Consider the following 14,548-nt stretch of genomic DNA (forward strand, 5'->3'; position numbering starts at 1 on the left):
ACAAGACTCTTAGATATGGGTAAGACTAGAAGGTGATGGGAGAGATTTGAATGATTAATCAATGTATGACCAGAAATTTTAAGAATTTGTTAAGCAGATAGCAGAATATGGTTTAATGTTTTGTGATTAACTCTTAAGTGTTTTGAGCCTGATTTTGCATTCTGCCTCCTAGTAAGCTTGTAGGAAATTCTATTTTAAAAATCAGGAGAAACAAATTATAGGGTGGTTAGGAGATCTGAGTTTTAAAAGTGGCTGTGATATTATGCATGAATCATAGGTTCTTTGGTTTGCTAAATAATTTTGTGATTGATGTCATGCATATCAGTTAAACAAGTAAAAGTTAAAATGTGGAAAAGTAATTTATTGAGACAGTAATTTTTTGTCTTTATGTATACATATGCACAATAGTTTACCAGTTATCTGGGTCCATAATAGAACATATCAGAATTCACACTTGTTGGAATGCAAAATATGTGATTTAGAAAGTATCCTGTTTCCCACATGTTTTTTTCTTTCTTTAAAGACATTAAAGGCACTAAAATACTTAATAAATTCTTTTTTTATGGAAGATTTATTTATTTATTTGAAAGGCAGCGTTAGAGAGAAGCAGAGGCAGAGAGAGAGGTCTTCCATCCACTGGTTCACTCCCCAGATGGCTGCAATGGCGGGAGCTGTGCAGATCCGAAGCCAGGGGCCAGGAGTTTCTTCTGGGTTTCCCATGCGGGTGTAGGGGCCCAAGGACTTGTGCCATCTTCTATTGCTTTCCCAGGCCATAGCAGAGAGCTGTATCAGAAGTAGAGCAGCCAGGACTTGAAGCTATGCCCATATGGGATGCTGGCACTGCAGGTGACGGCTTTACCTGCTACACCACAGCACTGGCCCCAAGATTGGTTTATTTATTTGAAAGAGTTACAGAGACAGATCTTCCATCTGATGGTTCACTCCCCAAGTGGCTACAACTGCCAGGGCTGGGCCAGGCAGAACCAGGAACTTCTTCCAGATCTCCCACATGGGTACAGAGGCCCAAGCCCTTGGGCCATCTTCTCCTGCTTTTCCCAGGCCCATTAGCAGGGAGCAGCTGGATTAAAAGTAGAGCAGCTGGTACTTGAACTGGCACCCATATGGGATACTGGCATCACAGGCAGCTGCTTTACCTGCTACATCACAGTACTGGCCCCCTTACTTAATAAATTCTGTTACTGATTTATTTATATATTTGAAGGGCAGAGTTGGAGAGAGAGAGAGCACAAGATCTTCCATCCTCTGGTTCACTCCCCAAATGGCCACAGTGGCTGACCGGAGCTGGACCAATCTGAAGCCAGGAGCCAGGAGCTTCTTCCTAGTCTCCTACAGGGCCCCAAGCACTTGGGTCACCCTCCGCTGCTTTCCCAGGGCATTATAGAGAGCTGGATCAGAAACAGCAGCCGGGACATGAACCGGCACCCATATGGGATGCTGGTGCTGAAGGCAGTGGCATTGCCTGCTATGACCAAGAATTGGCCCCCCATCTCCATTTTTCACTTGAGATATGGGAGGTAGGGATTTTTTTTCTTTTTTGGTGTGTTTTTTAGAGAGGAAATTTATTACTGTTTCATTTTACATTTGCTGCCAATCTGGAATTTTTTGTTGTTACAAAAAATCTTAACAGATTTTTCAGTACTGTCCTCAGTTTATAATTCTCAAGGCAAAGATGATGAGAATTTCTAGTGCTATATAGTTGAGCTATTTTTTTAAAGTATTTTTCTGCCATGCTTAGGCAGATAAAGTTTTATTTATTTATTTAGGTGTGTTGAATGTATCAGAACTTTTTTTTTTTTTTAAAGCAGACTAGAATGATTTATTTTTTTCCTTATTGGGAGATAATAGTAAACTGCTCTTTGGAGGCTAACAGCATCACCATCCATAAATTAGCACTTCAAGTGGAAATAATGAAAAGGTATCTTTTCTGTTCAGCCACTGCGAGTGTTAGAGGTATGAGTTTAAGACGACAGGGCTCCCCTAGTGATCCTTGCAAGCCAGTTGGTAAAATCCTTGCAAGCCAGTTGGTAAAAGCTTTATGAGATTATCTCAGAGTAAAGTAAAATGGATTCAATTTCATTTTCTTCCTTTCAGAATTCTAAAGGAAAATGTCCTCTGTTGTCTGTTATAGGTCCTCAGAATGGTTGGAATGATCCTCCAGCTTTGAACAGAGTACCCAAGAAAAAGAAGGTACTAGGAAAAGATGTCCATCCTGTGGCCCACAGATGTTATGTTAATCATGTAGCCACTCAGAGCACACCACACTTCACTGATCCTTTCAAAGGCAAAGCTCACTGACTGATGTATTTAGGAAGTTATTTCAGCATGCTGCTTGGAATCCATGGAGAGATGGGAAGAAAGCAGAAGCACTGTCCTCAGAACCTAGCTCTGGGTTCTGGCACAAATCGAAGCCCTTTTAGGAGGCAAGATGTCCATTCCCAGCAGGCCTCTTTGCAAAAGTAGGAAACAAAACTTCAGGCTTCTCAAATGATATTTTTGGGAGGAGTTACTTGGTTTGGGGGTTCCAGCAGTAATCGTGAATTGGAAATGACATACTGGCTTTTTGTCTAACTGTGTAATTTGAATGAAGAAGTAGCCTTGTAGCTAAGCATTGTTCAGTTGTCAATAACTGGGCAGAGCTATTAGAGCACAAAATAAGATTTTTCTTTCCTTCTGTCTTCCCATGCCATGCTCTACTTTTTTTTATCATTCCTGAGTAACCCCCTCCCCCTAAATATAGTAATGAGGACATAACATAAAATTGGCAGACATTAAGTGCTCAGAGAAACCTAAAATATAGATTACAAGTAATCATAAACTTGATCAACTACTTAAAGTCATAGAATTACCAAATATTGCCTATTTAGCGGTCTAGGAAAGGGGTATTCCATCCTGATCACATTAAACACACACAAGTGGGGCACACATGATTCTGGTGTTTCTAAATATATAATTCTCCAGACTGGACGTCCTCTTTCAGAAATGACATGGCTTCGGCCTCCCTTTAGTGGGGCTCAGTATGCAAGGGCCAGGGGAGATGAAGAGGCTTGAACTCCCTACCCACTTTAGCCACATTAACTCTACTTTTATTTTATCCCAGAATTCTGCTTAAAACTTCGGTTGACTATTGTTAAAAATTTTTTTAAAACAAGGAATAATCTAGTTCTCTTATTTAGAGCTGAGGAAATACTGCTGTTTTTCTCTTTACTCTCGGTGTCCTTTATTTCCATCTTTTCAAAGATGCCTGAAAACTTCACGCCTCCAGTTCCCATCACATCACCAATCATGAACCCTCTGGGTGACCCCCAGTCACAGATGCTGCAGCAACAGCCTCCAGCTCCTGGACCACTGTCGAATCAAGCTTCATTCCCACAGCCACACCTGCCGGGTGGCCAGCCCTTCCATGGCATACAGCAGCCTCTTGCGCAAACAAGCATGCCGCCATCTTTCTCAAAGCCCAATCTCGAAGGCGCCCCAGGGGCTCCTATTGGAAATACTGTCCAGGTAACAGTAAATCTGTGGAAGTGGAATGGGAAGATGACTCTATTCAAATGTGTTAGCTGTTATCGTTATACATTGTTAATCAATGTCTAAATTTGGTTTCACTTTAGACAGCCTAAACAAAAAAATGGTAACCCTTGTTTTTTAAAGATCATGTATCATGTTTATTACTTTCTTTTTAAATTTAATTTTTTAAGATTTCATTTATTTGAGAGGTAGAGTTACAGCAGAGAGAGGAGAGAGAGAAAGGTCCTTCATCTGCTAGTTCACTCCCCAGATGGCTGCAACAGCCAGAGCTGGGCTGATCCAAAGCCAGGATCCAGGAGCCTTCCCCAGGTGTCCCACATGGGTAGGCGCAGGGGCCCAGGCGCTTAGGCCATCTTTCACTGCCTTCCCATGCCACAGCAGAGAGCTGGATCAGAAGTGGAACAACCAGGACACGAACCAGCACCCATATGGGATAATGATGCGACAGGTGGAAGCCTAGCCCACTACGCCTCAGTGCCAGCCCTGTTTATTACTTTTCAATTAGATGGCCATATACAAGCTCTCAAGAAGAGGATTATCTGTCAGTAGCCACAACTTAGGATCTGTTAAAATCTTTCAAGAGTTTTTTTGTTTTGTTTTGTTTTGTTTTGTTTTTAATTAATTAATTAATTTGAAAGAGTTGCAGAGAGGCAGAGGCAGAGAGAAAGAGATTGAGGTCTTCCATCTGCTGGTTCACTCCCCAGATGGCCTCAATGGCCGGAGATGGGCTGCTCTGAAGCCAGGAGCCAGGACCTTCTTCTGGGTCTCCCATGTGGGTGCAGGGGCCGTCTTCTACTGCTTTCTCAGGCCATAGCAGAGAGCTGGATTGGAAATGGAGCAGCCGTGTCTAGAATCAGTGCCTATACGGGATACTGGCATTGCAGGCGGTGGCTTTACTCCCCGTGTCACAGCGTTGGCCCCGAGTTTTTTCTTTATAAAATAAAATGTAACGAGTTGTATCTTTTCATATGGATATAGCCTCTCTTTAGAGGTACACATACTTGGATTTCTCATAGAAAGGTAGTTAGCTAAGTCCTAGATATTAAAAGTCTAACGCATTTCCATATAACTGACTTAGATGTACAAAGATAAGTATTTTTACCTATTCATGAAAAGTGAGGAGCTTGGATCAGAGTTAACGTAAGATTAAGCAACGTCCTGCCCAAGTGAAAAACTAGTTCTGTTTTTCTCTTTGACTCACCGAATTCAGATTTGTCAATTTTATATCCCTTTCACGGGAGTATGCTTTACTGTTAAGAGGTGGTTATGCCTAGGGAATTTTTTTTTTCAAAGATTTGTTTATTTGAAAGACAGAGAGGCCTTCCATCCACTGATCTACTCCCCAGATGGCTGCAATGGCTGGGGCTGGGCCAGGTTGGAGCCAGGAGCCAGGAGCCAGGAGCATCTTCCAGGTCTCTCACATGGGTGCAGGGGCCTAAGCACTTGGGCTACCTTCCACTGCTTTCCCAGGCACATTATCAGGGAGCTTGATCGCAAGTGGAGCAGCCAGGACTCAAACTGGCACCCACATGGGATACCGGCACTGCAGGTAGCTGCTTTACCCACTGTGCCACAGCACCTGCCGTACCTAGGAAATTTTAAATATTAAAGTTGAATTATAGAAACACATCCTAGGGTGGGCATTGTGGCATACTAAAGTTAAGCCACCTCTCAGGATAACCACATCTCATATCACAGTGTTTGGTGGTGAAGTGAACCAGTGGATGGAGGATCTGTCTTGCCCTCTCACTATCTCATGCTGCCTTTCAAATAAATAAGTAAATCAAAAACACACATACACGCACACATTGTAGTGAAGGTAAGAAGACTTTCCTCTTTCCACAAAAATAGAAATTATAAGGTTTTTGGTGCAATTTTTTTATTATTGTTTGTTTCCTTTCTGACTCAAGTCTGTTGTTTTGGGAAGCTCCCCAGCAGACCTGGGTTCTCATGCTGTGCTCTTCTAGACCAGATCCTCAGTTACCATGGAAGTTTGACATATTTGGGCGAAATCCATAACATTCAGCCAGGCCCTGAATCCAGCTTCCTGCCTCTATGGATGGCCCAGGCACCTGGGCCTCAACATGTCCAAACTCTAATTTATACTCTTCTTCCCAAACTAGTGTCATTGTCTCCTGTTTCATTTCTGTTGAATTTAGCAAAAAAAAAAAAAAAAAAAAACAAACTAGGAATCGGAATCTGTTTTTCCTTTAACCTCTATTTCAGAACTACTCCCCAGTCTTATTGATACTACTATAAAATATTTCTTGAATCTCTTCTCTACATTTCCACTCAGGTCCATGCTGCCTTCATCTCTGATCTTCACCAGGGTAGGAGCCTCCTAATTGGTTTGATCCATTTTTTTAAAGTTGTATTTATTTATTTGAAAACCAGGGTGATGGGGTGGAGAGAGAGCCAGAGACATCTTTCATCACACTGGTTTATTCCCTAAGGGCCTACAACAGTGGGGCTCAGTCAGGTCGAAGTCAGAAGCCAGGGAGTTGATGCTGTGGTGCAGTGGACTAAGCTTCCGCCTGTGGTGCCAGCATCCTGTACAAGCCCTGGTTCAAGTCCCAGCTGCTCCTCTTCGCATCCAGCTCTCTGGTGTAGCCTGGGAAAGTAGTGGAAGATGGCCCAAGTGCTTGGGCCCCTGCACCCACATAGGGGACCTAGAGGAAGCTCCTGGCTCCTAGCTTTGCATCAACCCAGCTCTGGCCATTGCAGCCATCTGGGGAGTGAACCAGTGGATGGAAGACCTTTCTCTCTGTCTCTCCCTCTGTCTGTCTGTAACTCTACTTCTCAAATAAATAAAGTCTTAAAAAAAAAAAAAAAAGAAAGAAAGAAAACGTCAGGATCCAGTAACTCTGTTCACATCTCGTACATGGATGGCAGAGGTCCAAGTAATTGGACCATCATCCACTGCTTTCCTAGGCACATTGTCAGGAAGCTGGATTAGGAGAGTAGGGGCAGGTGCTGTGGCGTAGTGGGTAAAGCCGCCACCTGCAGTGCCAGCATCCCATATGGGCACCAGTTCGAGTCCAGCTGTTCCACTTCGATCCAGCTCTCTGCTATGGCCTGGGAAAGCAGTAGAAGATGCCCCAAGTCCTTGGGCCCCTACACCTGCATGGGAGACCCAGAAGAGGCTCCTGGCTTCGGATCAGTACAGTTTCAGCCGTTGAAGCCATTTGGGGAATGAACCAGTGGATGGAAGACTTCTCCCTCTCTCTGCCTCTCCTTCTCTTTCTATGTAACTCTGACTTTCAAATAAAATAAATAAATCTTTTAAAAAAGGGGGGCGGGTGGGGAGTAGCTGGGACCAAAACCAGCATGCTGATATGGGATGCAAGTGTCCCAAGCGGCAGCTTAATCTGCACCACCATGCCTGCTCCTCCTTTAATCTGTTCCTGTTTTATTCTTGTCTCTTCCTTGCTTAAAACATTACAACCTCCCATTGTTCTCAGGATAAAGGCCAAAATATTTTTTTAAAGGATTATTTTATTTACTTGAAAGAGTTACAGAAGAGGTAGAGATAGAGAGAGAGGTCTTCCATCTGCTGGTTCACTCCCCAGATGGCCGTAATGGCCGGAGCTGCGCCAATCTGAAGCCAGGAGCCAGGAGCTTCTTCCTGCCTCCCATGTGGGTGCAGGGGCCCAAGCATCCTCCACTGCTATCCCAGGCCATAGCAGAGAACTGGATTGGAAGAGGAGCAGCTGGGACTCGAACCAGCGCCCATATGGGATGCCGGCGCTTCAGGCCAGGGTGTTAACCCGCTGTGCCACAGCGCTGAAAGGCCAGAATATTTAACCTAGCCTGGAAGGCCTCAATTTACACTGCTGCTTTCACCCTCTCTGGTCCAGCCCCTGCGCCTTGTGTTCCTCTGGGCTCGTGCTCGTGCTCCCTCCTTTGCACATGCTTTGCCTTCTGTTTATTGGGCTTTTCCTTCCCCACTTGACCCGTTAACTCTCATTTAAGAGAACTCAAGTCCTTTGATCAAATCCCAGTTATGGTGTTTTTGGTTTTACTAAGTGTTAATTTACCACAGCTGCTGTTTTGACATTTTTAAACTTTCTTTCTCTTCCATTAGCTTGTAAACTCCTGGGGGCCTCAGATAATTTCTATATTGGCTTACCAATATGTAGCCAGTGTCTGGTACATGATAGCCCCCTGCCTTTTTTTTTTTTTTTTTCATGATTGAAAGAATGAACTAATAAGTGAAAACTTAAAAAACTTAAATATTCCCTTTTTTGTCCATGTGTACACTCAGCAACACCTGGTATCCTCTCTCTCTGTCTTAAACTTTGGCTTATTAATCTTTCAATTTTGAAAATTACTCAGTCAACAAGCAGGGGCTGGCAATGTGGCATAGTGGGTTAAACTGTTTCGTATGATGCCAGCACCCCATGAGTGCTGATTTGAGTCCTGGTTGCTCCATTTCCAGTCCAGCTCCCTGCCAATGCACCTAGGAAAGCAGCAGAAAGTGACCAAGTACTTTGGTCCCTGCACCCATGTGGAAGACCTGTATGGAGTTCCAGTCTCCTGGTGTTAGCTTGGCCCAGCTCTGGCTATTGGGGAGTCAACCAGTGGATAGGAGACTCTCTCTCTCTCTCTCTCTCTCTCTCTCTCTCTTTCTCTGTGTGTTACTCTGTCTTAAAAAATAAATAAAATAAATCTTAAAAAACTGAAAAGACACCAAGCAGAGCAAGCAGCCACTCTACCCAGCCAACTGTATTTTCCAATGCCTTGTTTTTTTTATTTTTATTTTTTTAAGATGTACTTATTTATTTGAAAGGCAGAGTTACAGAGAGACAGAGAGAGAGAGAGAGAGGTCTTCCACCTGTTGGTTCACTACCCAGATGGCCACAACAACCAGAACTGCACCGATCTGAAGCCAGGAGCCAGAAGCTTCCTCCGGGTCTCCCACTCAGGAGCAGGGGCCCAAGTACTTGGGTCATCTTACACTGCTTTCCCAGCAATGCCTTGTTCTTACTTCCTGTTGGCATAGGTTTACTTCCATCAGTTCTGTACAGTAATGTGGCCAGCAAATGTTTCCTAATTAGTTACTTATTTTGTATCCAATCCTGGAAATGTAAGCTGTAGGAAGAGTGCTTATTCTTTATACTGTGTATCTGGATTTCCCTTTTCTTATCTCAACTGATTCCCCATGTTAAATTTCCATCTGATTTTGAATAGGCCTGTCTACAGGTTCTTGATTTTTTGATCTCATTGCTTCAGAATCTTGCATATAAGTTACAAGTTACCTTCTGGTCATTTCTGATTATTTTATGATAATTTTCCCAGCATGTGCAGTCTTTGCCAACAGAAAAAATCACCAAGAAACCTATTCCGGATGAGCACCTCATTCTGAAGACCACATTTGAGGATCTTATTCAGCGCTGCCTCTCTTCGGCCACAGATCCTGTATGTATCTTTTATTTTGCTTAATTAAAATAATTCTTTATGGGACCCTTCTCCAATTGCTGCTCAAAGTCTTACAAGATTTGTTTCTTAGAAGTTTGTACGAAAGTACCAAATCCAGCACTTAATATAGTTTGCATTAGGGAAGCATATTAAATTTTCTTTTATATATGTAAACACCTAGTCCTCGCAGTAACCCCATGATGGGCAGATTTGTGGATTTTATTTTATAGATGAGGCAGTTACAGCAGAGAGCAGGCACGGCTCTCCTGCAGTCAGAGCCGGCAGTTGGCCCGAGGCAGTCCCACAGCAGGACGCACGCTCGCAGCCAGCGAGCTGCACAGCGTCTGCAGCAGCCCTCCCCGGGCACATGGGTGGAACATCATGGTGGTGTGCAGGAAGCTCAGGGGTGGGATTCTTTTTTTTTTTTTTTTTTTTTTTTTAAACTTTTATTTAATGTATATAATTTTCCAAAGTACGACTTATGGATTACAATGGCTTCCCCCCCATACCGTCCCTCCCACCCACAACCCTCCCCTTTCCCACTCCCTCTCCCCTTCCATTCACATCAAGATTCATTTTCGATTATCTTAATATACAGAAGATCAGCTTAGTATACATTAAGTATGGATTTCAACAGTTTGCTCCCACACAGAAACATAAAGTGAAAAATAATAGATGATTTTTTTTTAAATGATGATGAAATCAGATCAGACCTATTGTCATGTTTAATCCCAGTGAGAGTCAAGTTGGGAATTGATAATTTCTTTTTTTCTTTTCTTTTTTTTTTTTTTACAGAAGATCAGTTTAGCATGCATTAAGTAAAGATTTCAACAGTTTGCACCCCCATAGAAACACAAAGTGAAATATATTGTTTGAGTACTCGTTATAGCATTAAATCTCAATGCACAGCACATTAAGGATAGAGATCCTACATGAGGAGTAAGTGCACAGTGACTCCTGTTGTTGACTTTACCAATTGACACTCCTGTCTATGGCATCAGTAATCTCCCTATGCTCCAGTCATGAGTTTCCAAGGCTATGGAAGCCCTCTGAGTTCTCTGACTCTTATCTTGTTTAGACAAGACAAGGTCATAGTCAAAGTGGAGGTTCTCTCCTCCCTTCAGAGAAAGCTACCTCAGGGGTGGGATTCTTTTCTGAGCTTACGTTGAGCTTTTAAAAGTTGGTAATTATCTAACTTTGCAAAAGTCTTAAAGCTCATTAAATGTTTTCGATATTCCTAGTAAAAGCAACTGATTTTACTTAATGTATTTCGAGGATGCCTGTGTTTTGGCAGCAACAAAAATTCCACAGAGGCAGTCATGTTCTAAATGAAGTTTTGTTTTCTGCCAACAAACATTGAATATATTTCTTCAGCCATTGGCCACTTGTCTGCTTGAAACAAACAGCTTCTAGAATTTGTTGTTTGCATCAGATATTGAGTATTAATATGTACAGCCTTCTGCTAGTCTTGTAGGGAGGAATTCCCTGCACTGAGGGCATCAGAAAAGTGGAGAGTTAACTCCTAGCATTCTGGGAGTGCTGGAAAGACTCCCCCGTGTATCAGCATTGCCCCCTCCCCTTGCGCAAGGTCTCTGCTCAGATGTCCCAGTGGCTACCAGTCTTTCTTGACTGTCCCTAGCCCCCAACACGGTAGCCCCCTTACCCTATTAACTTTTCTTCTTAGCACTTACTGTCTGGCATACAACGTATCATTTATGGAGTTCCCGCCCCAGCCCCCAGTCCACAGAACATCGCCTCCATGGCACGTAAGACTTAGTCCCTGGCATGCACATACTAGACATCCATAAATACTGAAAAAATATGTCACCTGCAAGACTGTTCTGTAATGTAGATCATGAGGTTAAACGCATTATAATTTTTTTTTAATTATTTATTTGAAAGGGACAGAGGCAAAGAGAGAAATGTTCTATCCCTGAATGCCTACAACAGCCAGGCTGAAGCCAGGGACCAGTAACTCATTCTCCCATGGGTGGCAGGAACCCAAGTACTTGAACCATTGCAGAAGGAAGATGCATTGGAAGCAGAGCTGGAACTTGAATCCAGGGACTCCATCCCAGGGACTTGCATCCCAAGCAGTGTCTTAACTCCTGCACCAAATGCTCGCTCCCATTGTAACCTAAAACCTTTAATTTTCATTTTAGAATAGTTTCTCTCCTTATACTTGCAGTATAAGGATAGGGGTAGAGTGGGAAGGGAACTCCTTAATTAAAGAACTTATTTTACTACTTTCCTCTTGGTAATCTTAAATTGCCAGAGATATTATTTTTCCTTTGGTGCTTTAAAGGCTCAGAAGGAGACAGAATTAAACATGTCAAGTGTGACTAAGTGTATAAGTAGTATTTTGAAAGCTGAAACAACGATTTCACAGGCTGGTTAAGCCACTGATTGGAACTCCTATGTCCCATATCAAGGTGCCTGGTACTAGTCCAATTACTCCACTTCCAATCCAGCTTCCTTTGATGTACGTCGGAGACAGCAGGTGATGTTCAAGTACTTGAGTCCCTGCCATCCACGTGGGAGATCTGGATGGATTTGCTGGTTCCTGGCTTCAGCCTGACCCATCCCTAGCTGTTGTGGGCATTTAGAGAGTGAATTAATGGCTGGATAGTAATTCTCTCTCCCTTCTTCCCCCCCACCCCTTCCCCCCTCTCCCTCTTTCTCTCTGCCTTCCTGTCACTTTGTCTTTCAGACAAATACATGCATACATACACTCAAAATGTGTATGACTCCACAGTTCGCCCGTTTCCCTTTTAGCACCCACTGTCCACACTGGCAGCCTTAGAGCTCTTCTGTGGAACACTGACCCTTGGCTGCTGACCCTGTGAATGTAGCGTGGTTGCTCGCATGCTCACCTGGTCTAGTGAGTCTGCAGTCGCAGGCAGACCAGTCGTGCCCACTTGGCATAGTGGAAGAAGTCCCATCATCCTCCCACCCTTCATGGACTACTGATCTCTGTTCCCATAATCTTCAAGTTTCATAGTTGCCTCCATTTCTTTATAAAATGAAGCTGTTCAGCATTTTGAGGATAAGGTTTAGCGACATAAGATAGGACAGGGTCTTTGGAGAAAAGTTAATATTCAAAATGTAACATCTGTTTTCCTTTCCTGCAGCAAACCAAGAGGAAGCTAGATGATGCCAGCAAACGTTTGGAGTTTCTATATGATAAACTTAGGGAACAGACAGTAAGTTTGGGGGAAAAAAACTTATGATAATCATTTATTCCGAGTTGCTAGTAAAATAAGTGACGTATCACTCTGCCATTTAGAATGCATGGGGCAAAATTGTCAACATTTATAGAATGGGGTTTCCTCTAATATGTAAATCATAAATTTCATTCAGTGGGGGTGAGGGGTTAGGGCAGAGAAAGAGAAGTGTGCTCGCACATGTAGAAAAAAAAATTTAACCCTTCTCATAACATGTTAGAAATGCAAGCTGGCTTGCTTTGGCCCAAAGATCACTGACCTTCTGCTATTCATTTTAAATAGTCCATAAATATATTAAGACATCACGGAGCAGGCAGATAGTGGAAATCTGTGATCTTTCTCATGGTCTGAGATGCCTGCTCCTTCTCTTCTGGAATAGCTATTACACAGAGACAGAGCCAAATATAGCCAGAAGATGAGCAGGGTGGTGTGCTATAACTGGAAAAATAGCCAACAGTAAGCACTCTGTCCATGCTCTTGTCCCCTCCTCTCCCTTCCTTTCCTTTTGTTTCTTTAATTAATGAAAGTGCTAAATAGGAGAGGAAAAAAGACCTGGTACATTACTTTTCTATTTTTGCATTTCTGATTCCTCTGCCCAGTCCAATCAGATAAAAATAACCATTTCTTTCATGTGAACCAAATCAAAGAAAGTTGCTATCACAGTGGAAGTGGTGTGTTGTTGATGGCCCGATCCAAAATAAAGTCTTTTCTCTAAAGAATGATACAGAAGGAAAAAAAACAAAAACAAACAAACAAACAAAAAACATGGTTTTATGGTTTAAAGAGATGGTGGGGTTATAAAATCAGGCTCTATCTAAAATAATTGGAAAATTAAAGCTGTTACGGAGAAATAGTAGTGTGTCAGCTTGGCAGTGGAAATCACACGGCTTTTATATATGACAGTATCTGGCTGCTTACAGTGTGTGATTCATAAATAAGTTCTTTACAGAAATCATTTGGTCATGGTTCTACTGCGTGACTTAACTGTTGCTTGATCCAAGAAAACTATTTCTAGAAATGCTGAATGGTGTAACAATTTTTAATGTTTATTTCAAACCCCATTTAAATATCTAGATTTAATATTTATAGAGGATCTCGTGGGAATTTCTCTAGTAATTCTTTCTTCGGGTCTACCTTTATTTCAGCTTTCACCAACAATCATCAACGGTTTACACAACATTGCACGGAGCATCGAAACGCGAAACTACTCGGAAGGATTGACCATCCATACCCACATAGTTAGCACCAGCAACTTCAGTGAGACCTCTGCTTTCATGCCGGTTCTCAAAGTTGTTCTCACCCAGGCCAATAAGCTGGGTGTCTGAGGGACAGCTTCATTCCCTGCCGATATTGCCATTTTTCCAAAGAAACATAAGTTTTAAAGAAATTGAATGACATGGACCAATCCTCATTAGCATGTTTCCATAGCAGCCAGTGAAGAGCATTTCCATGGTTTCTGCAGCTATACTCACCTTTGATGCTAAAAGCCCTGGTGCCTCCTTTCATTTTAACTTCTTGTTGCCCATTATGATTTTCTTATAATGCAAATAGTGTATTCCTGGATTACACATAGTATGGTTTTCCAGGTATTCTGATAAATATGGTTTTTAAAACCTCGATTTAATTTTTAGAAAAATTGCATCTGGTTATGCATAAAGCAGAGTGAAAACTAAATTTCTTTCACGTCCTCTCTACTTCTCCATGTCAATCAGATTAAAGTATATAATCCTATTTTATGTGTATGTAGTATTTTTTGCAAAACAACTACACACAACTGAGTTTAATCCTTACTCCTTGTGTTGTAGGCCTCACTCTAGTCCTGAGCCAGTAACTATATCTGGAAGCTACTACATAAATAGTAATTATGGGAGCACCTGAACATTTTCATTCTGTAGAATGTATTGAGCTTTTCCTTGTTAAATGGCCTCAGTGTTCAGTTTAAGGTTCATTTGTCTTCATTTTATAGTTAGAAATTTGTTTGCCTGTTTTTCAAAAATTACCTATGACTTTGAGGTTTAAGCTTAGAAAGAAGACTTTAATTCCACGCTATGGCGTAGAAGGTTAAGCCTCTGCATGCAGTGCCAGCAACCCACATGGGCACCAGTTCAGTGCCCAGACCTGCGCCTCTTCTGATCCAGCTCTCTGCTACGGCCTGGGAAAGCAGTGGAAGATGGCCCAAATCCTTGGGCCCCTGCACCTGCGTGGGAGACCTGGAAGAGGCACCTGGCTCCTGGCTTTGGATTGGCCCAGCTGTGGCCCTTGTGCCGTTTGGGGAATGAACCAGTGGATGGAAGACCTTTCTTTCTCCCTCTCTCTCTGTAATTCTACCTCTCAAATAAATAAATAAAAACTTTTAAAAA

At 42.5% G+C, this 14,548-nt stretch overlaps 1 protein-coding gene across 46 annotated transcripts in view; it reads left to right on the forward strand.

Annotated features, from left to right (window-relative positions):
- The window catches only part of SEC31A (SEC31 homolog A, COPII coat complex component), an 89,831-nt gene extending 75,912 nt beyond the window's left edge, over window positions 1-13,919 (forward strand). For all 46 annotated transcript variants that reach the window (XM_051819618.2, XM_051819619.2, XM_051819621.2 and 43 more), the window contains 5 exons: window positions 2,150-2,208; window positions 3,259-3,522; window positions 8,845-8,964; window positions 12,096-12,167; window positions 13,334-13,919. In XM_051819618.2, coding sequence (XP_051675578.2) covers window positions 2,150-2,208; window positions 3,259-3,522; window positions 8,845-8,964; window positions 12,096-12,167; window positions 13,334-13,513 — 695 coding nt within the window. In that variant the 3' untranslated portion in view covers window positions 13,514-13,919. The remainder of the gene's footprint in view (window positions 1-2,149; window positions 2,209-3,258; window positions 3,523-8,844; window positions 8,965-12,095; window positions 12,168-13,333) is intronic.
- The last annotated feature ends 629 nt before the right edge of the window (window positions 13,920-14,548 follow it).

This window comes from Oryctolagus cuniculus, chromosome 8 (assembly GCF_964237555.1).
Source record: "Oryctolagus cuniculus chromosome 8, mOryCun1.1, whole genome shotgun sequence".
Taxonomy (NCBI): domain Eukaryota; kingdom Metazoa; phylum Chordata; class Mammalia; order Lagomorpha; family Leporidae; genus Oryctolagus; species Oryctolagus cuniculus.